Source organism: Dunckerocampus dactyliophorus, chromosome 18, assembly GCF_027744805.1.
Source record: "Dunckerocampus dactyliophorus isolate RoL2022-P2 chromosome 18, RoL_Ddac_1.1, whole genome shotgun sequence".
NCBI lineage: Eukaryota > Metazoa > Chordata > Actinopteri > Syngnathiformes > Syngnathidae > Dunckerocampus > Dunckerocampus dactyliophorus.
The window spans coordinates 19,350,341-19,365,581 of NC_072836.1; the positions used below are offsets into that span (position 1 = coordinate 19,350,341).

General features: G+C 41.2%; 1 protein-coding gene across 3 annotated transcripts in view; it reads right to left on the reverse strand.

Moving 5' to 3' along the window:
* The window catches only part of LOC129171594 (protein kinase C beta type), a 96,987-nt gene extending 82,208 nt beyond the window's left edge, over positions 1-14,779 (reverse strand). For all 3 annotated transcript variants that reach the window (XM_054760419.1, XM_054760418.1, XM_054760420.1), the window contains exons 1-2: positions 14,379-14,779; positions 12,440-12,471 (exon numbers count right to left, since the gene is read on the reverse strand). In XM_054760419.1, coding sequence (XP_054616394.1) covers positions 12,440-12,471; positions 14,379-14,557 — 211 coding nt within the window. In that variant the 5' untranslated portion in view covers positions 14,558-14,779. The remainder of the gene's footprint in view (positions 1-12,439; positions 12,472-14,378) is intronic.
* Between the last annotated feature and the right edge of the window lie 462 nt (positions 14,780-15,241).

The following is a 15,241-nucleotide window of genomic DNA, read 5'->3' on the forward strand; positions in this document are numbered from 1 at the left end:
GCAAAGGACGAGTAAGCACAATCAACTTGGGTCAAGCCAGAGCCGAGATGAAAATGAAGGAAATGAAGACGCAAAACAACAAAAACGCACACCAAGACACACTGGGTGACTGACTAATATTGCAGGTTAATATACACGCCTGATACAAATGTTAAAACCCGTTGAAAAATTGCATTTACATTTTGTACTGTTGGATCCATTTCTTCTTTTTGCATTTTGAAGCCTCCTTAATATCCAACAGTGCAAAATGTAAATTCTTGCAATTTTATAACTGGTAAATAAATTTTCATCAGGAGTGTGTGCACAAAATGCAGTTTTGCCAAGTAAAAGAGTTATCTTGCCATCATTTCCATGGCTCTGAATAAGCACAGCATCCTCTGTCTGTCTCCTGAGTGGTGTTAAAGTACTAATGCATGGCATACTTCAGCTTGTTAGAGCCACGGTGAGTCAGGCCGCTAATGCACAAGTGTGAGCGCGCTGTCCAGGGTACAGTGCAATTTGCAGATGTTGACTGCAAAGAGCAAAAATGCCTCTTCTAACCTGAAGAAACACTTTGGCCAAACACAAACTACATCTTAAAAGTCAAGAGTGCACTGTTTTGACAACCAGAAAGAAGAAGAAGAGAAAGTCCAGCTGTGTGGTTCCAGAATCTAACATATGTGCAAAAGTGCATGAACATGTAAACCACAGTGGTCTTGTCAAGTTGTCATGAATAAATACTGTGCGCAGACCCAGCTGTGTTTAGGATGTAAGGTCATTTTGGGTGAAAATCACCAAGGGAATGATGGAAAAGTCAATATGTTATCATGCCGCAATGTTTGTTGCTGCCAATATATTGACGAGGGCTCATGCTCTGCATGCAGGCAAATATCCTCACATGAACTTTTGAACATGCTAAAATGGAGTTTATTACGGACGAGGGTGCAACTTCTGGAGCATTTGAATGCTCCAATCAAAGGGAACAGAACTCACCCAGTCGGCGGGAATGTCAGCTGTGTGAACCACTCGGCTACCAATGGACTATTTTGGATATGTCTGCGAAATCAAATGAAATACTTTGGGCCTGATCAACTAAGAGCCCAAATAACCAGCACTAAATTAACTGAGAAAACTGCGGCTAATTTACTATGATTGCTTGAGAAGAGGATTTTGTGTCTGCTACCGGCTGTCACCAAGGAGAGTTTGGAAGAGCAGAGTGGCTGTAAACGAAAAATGAGGTCTAGCGCATAAAATATTCCTGCTCTCTCTCCGTCGTTTTCATTGCACCTATGCCTTCTTCTCGCCACATGGCCGCAGCCATTTGTGCGCCATTTGCACCTGCCTTTCCAATGTGCTAAATACAGACACAAACAGGTTTCATGTTTGATAAATCCCATTTCAGGTGCTTGATTGTAGAAACCAACATCACCCTTCAGTGAGAAGTGGTGACCCAAATTGTGGGAACTTTTCAACTCAAACTTCTCATATATCTTCTATTTTAAGGAGCTGTTTTCAACACAACATGAGCTGCAGCGCTGAGACGCTGTCTCATGATGGCGCGCTCTTCAGACGGACGGCACGTTAAGTCTCCAGCTTGATGTCCTTCCTCTCCCACTCAAGCTTGACAGTGTCCCGGAAGCATGGCGAATAGCGCACACAAGAGCATGATGCGCATTCACAGACATTAGGTCATTACATAATTTGTATTTCTTTCCCAGGCAAAACCCGCGACCCGCTGAAAACGGCTCCGCAACGCACTGTTGGGTCCCGACCCACCGGTTGAGAAGCACTGCTCTCCAGCTACTTCATGTCTGCCTGTGTGTGCTGTGATTGACTGCAGACCAGTTTTGCATGTTACACCACCTTTTGCCTATAGTCGAATGGGATGGGTTTCAGCTTGCTGTGAACTGAACAGGATAAACGGCATAAAAAAAAAACGCTGGATGCACTCTGAGACTAAGAATAATGGCAAAACACTGAGTGAGAGCTTCTGCAGTTTAACCATATATTGAGCGTGATACAAGAAAACAACCTTGGCCAAGGTGCAACAATCTAAGCTGAACACCCACCTCTTGCATTTGCATGAATTTTGTTATTTAGAATTATGGCCAAATTTGTTAGAATTGGTGAGGTAGTTTTGTGTCGCAATGCTATTCAGCACCGGAGGATGAGAAACTGTTCTCAGAGTGATGCAGTGCAAACTAAAAGAGATCTCACAATCAAAACAGAGCATTATCTTCTTTCTAAAGGCTGACTTTTTCATACAGCTCTTGTATTGGATCTCATTTAATTCTACCTCATGGACCCCGAAGGCCATGGAGATGTGAAGAGCAGTTTCTCTCTCCAATCCATGTCAAAAAAATTACAAAAAAACCACATCTGCCACTGTGGCTTTTGAATGATCATTACATTCTCCCTTCACACCTACACACTTGGTTCCCCCTCCTCCATCCATCCCATCCATCCATCCATCCCATTTGGTGTTGCTCCCAGTGGAACACTTAGGCTATTTATAAAAGCACCAAAGCCCACAGCTTCCAACACATCGCCACTAGAGAGAAGAGGGGGAGATGCAGAGATGGAAAGGGAAAAGGGATGCCAAACTAGAGGAAGGAATGAGGGGAGAAAGAATGAGCTGGGAAAAGAAATGGAAGAGAGAAGCAAATGAGCCAAAAAAGGAGGGACAGAACAGCAGGTCAAAAACAAAACTAAGGGACAAAAGAGAACCCATGCTACTCTTCGGGATCTCATCCACACACCTCGTTTTGTTTGTGCGCACGCTGCGGGAATGTGCGTGCTGGTGTGCGTAGGAGGCATGTTTTTAGACCTCGCGCCCACACAGGTTGGAGCTGCAGAAGCACCTGAGCTGCGAGAGGCACCACCAACAGACACCAACTGTTTGCAAATGTTCACTTAGTCATTTGAACCCGGACGGGCTCGTCAAGACATATTTTAAGAAATGTGGGCACCGTGCCCGCCAGCAGCTCCTCCGTGGTTGACGACAAACACCAGCGACGGCCGATTAAACGCCAAAAGACACCCTTAGTAAGAAAGAAGCTTCAAATAGACTTTTCTCCCCCGCCTGCATAGCTAAAAGCTCGGGACGTCCCAATCCGATCTTCAGGATCGGGATCGGCTGCCGATCTGCTTTATTTTGGAAATGCGCCTCAAAGTCGCCACTCGACCCCCGCCAGAAGAAAGAAGAAAGTGAAGAAGAAGAAAGCGCAACACCAGCATGCAGACATGTCCTCAGTGTACCATGGTGAAGTTCGTTTCATGTTGGACGTTGGATATTCGGCTCCTAGCTACAATGGTCGTTCCCCCTCACTGTGCTGCATCACGGTGCGGGGAGCTCGCATGGGAAGTGCTGCTCTAACCCCTGGTTGTTTACAATAGTGACGGCCAATAAATTACTATTGCATTGAAGAGAGTTTGTTCAAAAATATGTCATATATTTTAAATCACACCACAAATTGATCTATAAGCATGTCAAATGATTAGTCCTACCCTAAAAGTATTTTGCAGCCCCATTTTTTCCAATGTTATCTTTTATTGGATGGACTTTTATTGGATTAGGGACCTGACACACAGAGGTTTGTTACGAAAGCCAAACAACATTGTTGGTCATGCTGTGAAAAAAAGCAACATTTTGAATGCTTTGAACCATCTTCAATTCCACAAATTCATGTTTGTAATAAAAGCTTATTATTATAAAAAAAAAAAAAAACTGGATCGGTACCGGATCGGATAACAAGCTAATAACATGGATCGGGACATCCCGACTAACAGCTTCAGTAAACAACACGTTTATGGGCTTCTTTTAAGCGCATCTCCACTCCTACACCATTTTCGCCTGATTTCGATACCACTTCTTGCCTGTCCATTATCTCCTCTGCCAGGAACATCTCATCCACCAACTCTTGCTTCAAGTGTCATTCCAGCATGTACCTCTCTCACTCATTTCCCACCAGCTGCCTCATTGGACTTGTTCTATTTTTGCCAATACGCTGTATGTAACTGTCCTCTGCCTGCAGAAGCCAATGGCTCCACTGGCAGCGCATCCTCCTAAACGACCCGCCATTTGTCCAAAATGCATCCCGTTATGTGTTACACACAGCAGCGCTTCATATGCACAGAGAAAGGCTTATTTTTAGCACTTGCTGTTGTATGAAATGGTGGACTGAATACATTAAGTATGCATCTAATCTACTTCTAATGTGATGTATTCATCTTGAGACAGCAAATCTACCACCTCCCTTTCCTCCCGCAATATACTGTACAGCACTTGCATGCATTACATTACAAACGCTTTTCAGTATAAACCCTCTGTTGTCTTCCTGCTCTCCAAAAAAAATGTGTCTTTTGACCTTCTGGTTTCCTTTTACACTTCACATGAACGCAGTCTGCTTCCTACACCTTTACCACCCACGTCTTCTACTTTCATCCCCCCCACCAATCATGACTTCCACCCATTTGATTGCCTTCTACTGTGGAACCTTTAAACCGGTGGTTCTTAACTGCTTTGACTGCGGGGACCCACCATCAAACCTCAAATTGTGGACATTTTCCAGCTTCAACTTCTCAAAGATCTTATATTTGAAGGGGTTGTTTGCAACATGGCTGCCTAGCGGGCGCTAACCTCCCAATCACACTCTTACCGCCTTTGCAAAGGGCCGGCGGTATGAAGGCGTAGACGTCAGAACATCCTTCTCGTATTTTCATAAGCAATGCAAAGGACAAGTACAACATCAGTGAAACATTTAAGTTAATATCGCTTCTCTGGGACTTCTCCAGCAGATACCTGCAGCTGTGTGCATGTGTAAACATACGTGCGTGGATGCAGTCCCCACGCAAGCTGGACAAAGTTGCCTATAAATGTGGCAAACATCTCATGATGCCGTGTGGTTGCAAGGTGTGTTCACGGATATCAGGTTAATACTTTTTTTATTTTATTTTTTGCCCAGGCCAAGACCCGCGATTCACTGAAAAGGGCTCAAAAGTGGGTCGCGACTCGCCAGTTGAAAATGGCTGCTCTAAAGACAAATTTCTGAAAAAACAATGCCTCCAAAGTAGCCCACAAAGTGTAGAAGTTCAAATTGTTTTCATACATTGCAGTGCAGACTTGCCACAAGTTAGCAAAGTTAATACAGAATATTTTCTTGGTTTTCCAATATAGGAACGTCTCTCTCTCTCTCTCTCTCTCTTTTTACTGTGGTTGTGATACAGTGGTACCTCAATGTCCGCCCAGGTTAGCGCGGTGGGGGCGGATGTGGCACCGGGGTTACAACAAAACTATGGAAAAAGTGATGTTAAATGGTTAAATGCTCAGTTGTCCATTTGTCATTGTTTTTACTTATTTTTACTTTTATTCCTACCTTAACACATCAACAGCAGTGCTCAATTCCATCACCATATGTCTATCTCCTGTCTAACTGGCAACACGTCTGTCTGTTCAGCCTCGGAACAACGTTTCCTCCTTCTCCACCACACTACCACGAGGTGCATTCACGCTAAAATAAAAGTGTGGTATCTCTTAATTTGACTATTCTTGTTGTTCCGTGTTTGAATGTTCCAATAGTGCTGTGCATACATGTAACTCCAACATTTGAAATATATATCCTTGTCATTTATATCGTTTATGTTTCACTTAATGGAATACAGCGAAAATGGGCATAGTTGGAGATGGTGATTAATCATGATTAATTTATAAACTGTGATTAATCTGATTGAACTTTTTCATTATTTGACATCCCTAATCATTACATTACCTTCACTTATAAGACACTGCGTTAAAAATGCCTGGAATGGATTATTTCCTGTGGGTAAAAAAAACAAAATCCAAATAAATGAGAGGTCAGAGGTGCTCTTACATGCTCAACAGATTTGCTCTGCCAGGGAAAAGTGTGAGATACACTTCCCCTGTTGTACAGAATTTATTTGACTTTGATGTTTTGTTGTTATGCAAATTTGGAGCTGCCGGAACGGAGCAGGAGGGGATAGAGAAGAAGAGAAAAGAAAACAAAGGTGAGTGCGGGGATAAGAGGGAGACAAAAAAGGCTTGCTTTTTCTTTTTATCCCTTTTCACTCGTCATTCTGTTCTTGTTCCTTACTGTGCACCCGCACCGTGCCCCTCCTGGAAGAAAAACAAAAAACGCGCGCACCAGTCTCTCTTATGCTCTCGAAAGGGAACATTTGTCCAGTAATGCAGGGTAGAGGACACTCGACAGCCTGTTCAACAACCGACTCTCATTGTTAACAGTCATTTAGAGATTCACACATTCAAAACACACACACAAAACCAATCAAATCATGCAGCCACTAAATATGTACTCACCCTTTCAAATGGAAGCATGAAGCACATGCACCCGTTCAATACGCAAAGTAGCATAAAGGACACACACACACACAACATTAGATAAATAACTCACCAGCCACAATATTACATACACCTACACAATCTTCTAAAGGGGTTTATTGTGGTGAATGAAAGGGGTTAAACTATGAGAAACAACTGTCAGTATAATGTAGTACGGGTCAGGACTACTGCACACGACAATAGCATATTTCAATGAATACCTGCTGCATTTAAAACCAGACCTTAATAAATCACGGGTGTCCAAACTTTTTCCACTAAGGACCATACAGTATACTGAAAATTCCAAGGATGCAAGAGCCACTTTGATATTTTGCAAAATATGCTTATAAGATATGCTTTTACATGAAAAAATTGCCTGAGTTTCAGCTTTGTGATAGAAGTGCACTTAGCGCACTATTAGCATAAACTGCTCTTGTTTTTCAATCGTTGCTGGGTTTTTTCCATTTTCAAAATATTTCAACTTTATTTGAGTAAAATTTATTCTTGTGGTTATGACTTTATTCCCATAATATTGAAATTTTTCCTGTTTCCAAAATTTTCCAAAATGACACCTTTGTTTTTTTTTGTTTCTCATAACATTAAGACATAAAAATGGTTTATTCATGAATACCGTTTAATATTTCAACTCTATGCTACTACAATGACATTATTTCTCTTAATAGTATTACAAGTTTATTCTCGTGTGATTGTGATTTTTTTGGGGGGGTGCTAGAATACAACTTTTTTTCTCCTATTTTGACTTTATACTTGTATACTTTTTAAAATTACAGCTATAGTTTCCATTCCTGCTGTTGTTTTTTTTTTAAATTATTATCTTCCAGCTATTTCAACTTTCTCGTATATTTTCATTGAGTAATTATGACTTTATTCCCATAATATTTTGATGTTATACTCATAATTACAGCTGTTTTTCCATTTCTGCTGTTGTGTTTTTTCTTTCATTTTCAGATTATTTGAGCTTTTTTCTTGTAGAGTTTCTTCTTGTAATTATGACTTTATTCCCATCATATTTTGGATTTATTGTTTGGATTTATTTGTTGTTATTTTTTCCATTTCTGATGTTTTTTTTATATTTTATTTTCCAACTATTTCAGCTTTCTTTTTGCAAATTTTATCCCGTAATTATGACTTCATTCCCGTAATATTTTGATTTATTTTACTCCCATAACATTATAACTTTTTCTGCAAACACATTTTCCAAAACTTTACTCGTTGTTTTGTTTGTTTGTCGTAACATTACGACTTAAAAAAAGGACATCTTTTTATCTTTTATATTTCAACTTTACGCTAGTAAAATGACATTATTTTTTCTTCTTGCTATTCTCATAAGATGAGGACGTTTTCTTGTTAGCTTACAGCTTTTGTCTCTTAATATTTGGACCATTAAAATTACTATGGATTTTTCCATTTTTGCTGTTGGGTTTTTTTGTTTGTTGTTGTTTTAGTTTTTTTAGTTTTAGTGTTTCTTTTCAAATTCTATTTTTAGAATGTGCCACAGGACATCAAAAAACAGCACTTTGGACCCCCCTGTAATAGAGTCCACAGGCATACCTAATATTGTGGTCACAGTGAGGCTGCTGCAGAGCCGACTGCAGCGCCTGACCAGACACGGTTGCAAAGGTAATTTGACTTTTCGCTCCCAGTCGTCAGTGGATCTATTTCTCAGAGGACCCTCTGCATGAGCCTTCCTGTTTCACCAAATAAATAAGCCGCTGTGCAATCAAGTCTCTCCCATTTCGGCCTGTCTGAGATAGAAATTGAGAGGTGGGACTACATTCTTGCGGCGTGACTCCACACTCTGACCCGAATGCACGCTGCTGGCATTTCAGCTGGTTGTTTACAGTAGCAACAATACAAAGAAAAAGAACCAGCAACAGTAAACAGCACACATTCCACCTGCCTCCCTATGCTGCGTTTGCACTCACTTTGCAAACCAGGTTTTATTGCAAAAATCACTTCCTACTATAGCGCCACGTAGACTTGCTGGAACGATGAACACAAGCAGGCCAAACAAATTTGAATAGTTTCAACTACCATAATTTCCAGTGTATAAGCCACTACTTTTTTCTTCAACTTTGAACCCTGCGGCTCATATAGCGTTGCGGTTAATTTATGGCTAAGTTCTAATCTCGTGACATCTCCTTTACTTCAGAACTACGACGAATTGTTTAAATGCCGTGCGCGAGTCAGTGAGGAAACGGTAGCTCTTTCTTTGGCAGGAGCCAATCACAAGCTATCAGTGAACTCACGACGAGCGTGTCAACCCATTGGAAATCGCACAAGGTCAGTATATACAGTACAACAGTATCACAATATAACAGTGTTATCTTACAAAGAACACTAAACTCATCACACAGCAAGTTAACACTCAAAAGGTAGACCTGAGAAACAAACATGTACCAATACGAGTATTAAATGAAAAAAAACAACTCTTTAAAAGTGCATTTGAGTGCGTCTGAGCAATGCATTTATTGGGGCGCTGCAATGATGTCAGCCTCCCTCTGGGCTCCAGGTTCTCTGGCTCCCTCTGGTGGGCAGAGGCAGCATTTCAGTGTCATCCATCAATTTTCTATGCTGCTTGTCTTCCAATGAAAGGCTTTGCACAGACAAAATGCATTATGAAAAAACTTTTAAATTGTTTTTTTTTCATTTTAAACTCATATTGGTACATGTCTGTATATATATTAGGTACATCTTTTGAGTGTTGAGTTGCAGTGTGATGAGTTTAGTGTTTGTAATATGACACTGAGTCAGACTGTTATATTGAGTAATAACCTCCTGCAATTTCCAATGGGTTGACAAACTCTTTTTTCCACAGCTCATGATTGGCTGCTGTCAAATAAACAGCCGCCTGGTCCTCACGAACTCATGCCAGCCACAATATGCCATTTTATGACGTGGACATGTGCGGCTTATAGTCCGGTGTGGCTTATTTACAGTATGTACAAATCTGTTTTTTCTTCTAAATTTAGTGGGTGCGGCTTATACACCAAAATTTTGGGTAAGTTTGTAGAGCAAGCATTCACACTGGTTTCTTTAATATCCAACGAAAACGCTGCCTGATAAAAACAAAATAGATCAAGTCCCTGAACAGGTTCAGCTGCACAAAATGAAGAAATGAACTCATGCTTTTCCAGCAACAAAGATGTCTGCTGGGTTGCTGTACATATACTCTGTGGATTTGTGTTTACATGGTGGGATTTTTAACTGCTCAGGTTAAAAGGCCTGACAAAAACCCAAAACGGGCCGAAACAATTTTCCTAACAAGAAATAATGTAAATCCAATTGATTCATTCCAGAAAACCAAAAATGTTAACACAAAACACGTTTTTATAGTTTCACAATTATAGTTTTACAGGCAGAAAACAACTGTAAATGCATATAAATGATGAATGAAAGGGTTAAATGAACCTTGAAGGTTACTTTTACCTTCACTGAAGACGTTATTGTTGACAAAGACACGGTGTGGCAGCACGGACACCACCTTTGTGTTCAGCCATGAGTTATTTCTTGAATTCCATAGCGTTTCTCACCTCAAGTCTCTGCTTTTTTTTCATCACGGCTGCAAAATAACCCAAAATGGAGCCCATGGAAGTTGCAAGTACGAGCATTTGGTGATGAATTTGAGAAATAACTCACAGCAAAACGTCTTTGAATGCGTCTTCTGAATGCCTCGTATTGGTATTTTAGTTCATTTGGCCATTTTTATGCTTGATTGTGCTTCATTTTGGCCAAAAATATGCATATTTTTTTACTAATAATCGGCAGTTTTCAACCACGAAACAACAATGATTTATTAACTACAGTATATTGTGGAAAAACTATGGTAGAGTGATAGCCTATCCCCCCCATGACATATGGTGTTAAAATTGGTCCTAAAATGCGAGAGGTGCAATTACCACACAGTTGGGTGCATGTAACTGCCTAAAAAGTCTTGGTATATAAAAAGACGACTCAGGGGGAAATAAGGGGTCTTGTTAAACCTTGGAGTGTGCGTATCAGCCGTATTGTGTAATATATATACTGATTCAATTGTGAAATCCTTCATCCTTCCATGACTTCCAGTATGTAATTCCCCAGTTACCTTCCCACCAACAAAAGCACCCGCCTTCCTCTCCAAGCGCACCGAGGGGCCCCTGCAGCGCAGCGGATGCTCTCCTAAAGGAGACTATTGACGTACCACCATATTCAGCCGGGCTAATTATCAGCTATCACACTGCGGTGCTAAACGGCCCCTCTTCCATCTTACGGCATATAGACAGTTGTGTTCCACTGTTGCTAGGAGACATGAAAATCCTTGAATGCATCCAGTTGATGATTAAAGAAGAATCAGAGGCATATCAGTCGGCATTGTCAGCCCTGTCCATATTCATCTGTCATCATAAGTGAAGGTACAGACTGGAGATGAGGCTGTTAAAAGAAGAGAGCGTGTTAAATCTGATTTACATCTATATGCTGATGACACTATTATTTATACATCTTGTGTCCTCACAGAATGTCTACCGAGGCACGCTCACGGGTTTCGGTTCCTCTACAAAACTCTAAAAACAAAACAATATACGACCAAACCTCGGTTTTCAAACAGCAAACTAGTCATGGGGACAAAGAAAAAGTTGCAAGCACCAGCAATTTGATAAAGAAGGTGAGAAACACCAGTGACTCCCCTACGCTCCTCGCAATCTTCGCCAACAAGTCGAGCCTTCAATAAAGGGAAAAATTGTGTGAAATATGCATTTGTCCATTTCATTCGTCGTCCCTAATTATTTTTTGCATTGTTTTCTGCATGCAAAACTATAACTATTCTCTATAACATGTTTTTAGGGTTAATATTTTGGGTGTCTGGAAGGGATCCATTGGATTTATACTACAGGATTACCTATGGGGAAAAACTGCTTCAGTTTTGACAGCTTTTGGTTTTTGTCGGACCTATTGGTAAAAATGACATAAAACTGAGATATCACTGTTCATCCGTCCATCTTCTTCTGATTATCCAAGGTCGCAGGGGCAGCAGCCTAAGCAGGTAAGCCCAACCTTCCCACACGTGAGCTACTTCTTCCAGCTCCTCCCAGGGGATCCTATCTCTAATGGAAGCCCAGCCACCCTAAGGAGAAAACTCATTTCGGCCGCTTGTATCTGTTAGGAATGGAATATTTTCAATGAGTACGGCAACATGTTTGTGCTTATCTAACACAAAGATAACACATTCACAAGACCTTTCACTGTTTTCCTTTTCCAACGATCGAGTGGGCTTTGCTAAACCTTCATTGGCAGCTAATTGCTCCCTCCAGCGCTGGCACTGCAACTGTTGGTATCTACGACTGTTTGAAATAAATTGCAAACTGTCCTTGAGACTCCTAGAGTCATTTCACAGTTGTTAAAACAATAGAACCCAGGTAGACATTCGCCATGTAAAAGGGCTGGTCCAAAAATACCCAACCCAAAGCTCAAGACCATAAGCGAGGGTAGGGGTAGGAACGTTCCTCTCCTACAACTGTAAAAACAAAATATGCATGTATTTTTGATACTGCTTGTCCTCACTTGAGTCACAGGTGCGATCCCAGCTGACTTTGGGCGAGACTCTAGACTGGTCACCAATCATATACCATATAAACAAACCACCATTCACAGCCATGGACAACGCAGAGTCTCCAATTAACCTGGCATGTCTTCTTTTGGAATGTGGGAGCACCTGGAGAAAATCCACACAAGCGCTCAAGGAAAACCCAATTTCTGACAATTCCCAACCCGGATCTCCTGACTGTGAGGGAGCTGTGCTAACCACTACTCCGTTTTTATACAGTAAATCATGTGTGAAGGCAAAGAACCTGCATCCAGATTCATGTTAAAAAGCATCAGACAAAGCGCCTCGGTTGTCTGGTGGTGAAATGAGCAGTATACGTGCTGATGCCCTACGCATAATTAAACCTACACCTACAGTTTGATCCTCTGTATGACTCAATCAACAAGTCCCACCTCCACTTCCAGACTTCCAGCATACTGTTTCCACACACTCATCTTTCTATGAGGGTTTGAACAGCAGAAACATTAGTGAGAAAACTTTGAAATGTGGGGGTGTTCTCCTACCTTGACACTGGAATCCCTGCTTGCCAAAACCCCTGTGGAGAGAGCATACACAAGAAACAGGTTGGACACTGTGCAGCAAACACACACGCACACGCACACGCACACACACACACACACAAAGTCCTGTCACTGTTCTGTTAGGGTGCGTTCACACTCGTAATCCTGTACTCTGGTCCGGACCTAAAAAAATATATATTTTGTGGTCACTTTATCGCGGTTTGGCACGTTTTCTTTGTCAGCGGAGGAAATGATGCTGTGTCTTCTGAATGCCCTATATTTGCATATTACTTCATTTAGCCATTTTTATGCTTGAAAATGCTTAATTTAGGCAAAAAAATATGTAAAGTTTGCTTAAATATTTGTCTTTTTTTGACAAATAACAGGTTTTCAACCACAAAACAATGATGATTTATACATTTATTTATTTGCTTTTCACAAAACGTGATAGAGTAAAGACGTAAAATTCCATTCGTGGTGCGGGATTACTGCAATATATATAAAAACATGTATTTGACATTTCTAAACTGTATAAAGAATCTCTCAGATATCTGCTGCAAGGAGACGACGTTTCTGTATTTATGGCTCTGGGCTTACATTTAACTCTTATTTTTGGCTGATTTTTACTCAGCTTCCTGTTGCCTTTTGCTAACCATCGCCTGGTTTTACTTGCATTTGGTGACATCATATCCGCTGTTTTAGCGTGTTGGTGAGGTTGGCGCTCACACCGAGGACTGGAGTCCGCTTGTTTGGTCCGGTGCTGCATTCAAACGTAACCAAACAAACTGTACTAGCAGAAGAAACGGACCAGAGTTCGTTTTAACCGGACCAAAACGACAGACGCTGATGGTTTTGTATACTGTATGCCAGAGCTGCTACAATCAATCCACGATTCATTGATTATTCAATTAATCAACAACTATTTTCGTATTCGATTCATTATTTTTCTGATTTAAAAATGTAAATATCCTCTGATTTCAGAGGTCCGCCTGGTGCCTAACCGATTACTCGATGAATCGAAAGCTTCAGATTAATCAGCCAAGAAAAGAATGGTTTTATACAAATCTTTTCATTGTGTGGATCCAAATAGATGGACGTGCAATCACTTAGCACTCTCATCAGTGAGATAGACAGATAGATAGATGGATGGTTAGATAGATGGATGGATGGATAGATAGATAGATAGATAGATAGATAGATAGATAGATAGATAGATAGATAGATAGATAGATAGATAGATAGATAGATAGATAGATAGATAGATAGATAGATAGATAGATAGATAGATAGATAGATAGATAGATAGATGGATAGATAGATGGATACATAGATGGATAGATGGATGGATAGATAGATGGATAGATAGATGGATAGATAGATGGATACATAGATGGATAGACAGATAGATAGATAGATGGATAGATAGATAGATAGACAGATGGATAGATAGATAGATAGATAGACAGATGGATAGATAGATGGATAGATGGATGGATACAGAGACAGATAGATTTCTTCTGGGTCAAGTCATTTATCCATTAACAAATGAAAAAGCCATCATCACAGGATTGTAGTTTTGGGAAGAACACAAAACAAAGCTAAAAATAAACGCTGCAAATTAGGACAACCTAGAGACAGAAATGCATTAAATTAATAACTGCAAGCCTGGGGGGCTGAGGACATCTCGAGAGTGCGCTGGAAGGAAAGAAAGCTCGATTCGCTCTCACGCTGGTTGCTTTTTTTGTGGAAATATTAGTCTGTGCCTGTTACTCACACAAGGTGCAGCCATTTCTTTGAAGTGGGTGCAGCCCACGCACTCATGTACCTGTGCATCAACAAGTGCATGCAATAGCTCACATGGAACACGGCGTTGACTTTGCGTGCAACTGTGCAACACTGCATCGTGCACTAACTTCACTTTCAATGCTCTGCTTCTGCTTACCAGATGAAGTCGGTGCAGTGGCTGCAGAAGGTGGGCTGCTTGAAGAAGCGCGCGATGAATTTGTGGTCCTTCACTTCATGGACGTTCTTCTGCCGGAGGGCTCCCTGGCGGGCGAAGCCCCTCATGGGCTGCCGTGGTCCATCCTCGCCGTCACTGTTCGTCGCCGCACAGTCAGCCATGCTCCGACAACAACAGCAAGTACCTGCGCTTCAACTTTAAACCGCCGGCGCAAGTTCGCGCGAAACAAAAAGAATGATCACAGGTGTGCTTTAAAAGTCCTTGCTTGTTGCTTGGGGTTGGATTTAATGCAGAGTGGAGGTATGGAACGTGAAAGCTGCTGAGAGGCTGCCCGCACACTGCTTCCTCATTTGGCTCCCTGCGCGTGCACCAATGGCGCGCGCATGGACGAGCGAGACAGTCACAGTGCGAGAGAGAGAGAGAGAGAATGAGAAAGAGAGAGAGAGAGAGAGAGAGCGGGGACCTTTGACTTTTTACAAACGCTTTATTGGCAAATTTACCGAACCGATAATCAATATTTGATATTCCTTCAATGAAAAACATTATTTTATGGCAGTTAATGTAATACAGTGGCGTTCAAAGTCCCATTTTTTTGTCCGCAGCTTGTTTTTTTTTAAATTGGCCCTCGGCATATATACGAATAACACAAACTCTAAGATGTCAATGTCTTTTTATATGTTTTGCATATATTAACCTACACTGGATTGGTTTTGGCATCTATAATGCATAAATGTGTCCAAAGTGACACACATTAGGTGGATGGATGGATGGATGGATGGATGGATGGATGGATGGAATTATACAATTGTAGGTTTACATGCAGAAAACCATTCTAAATATAAAAC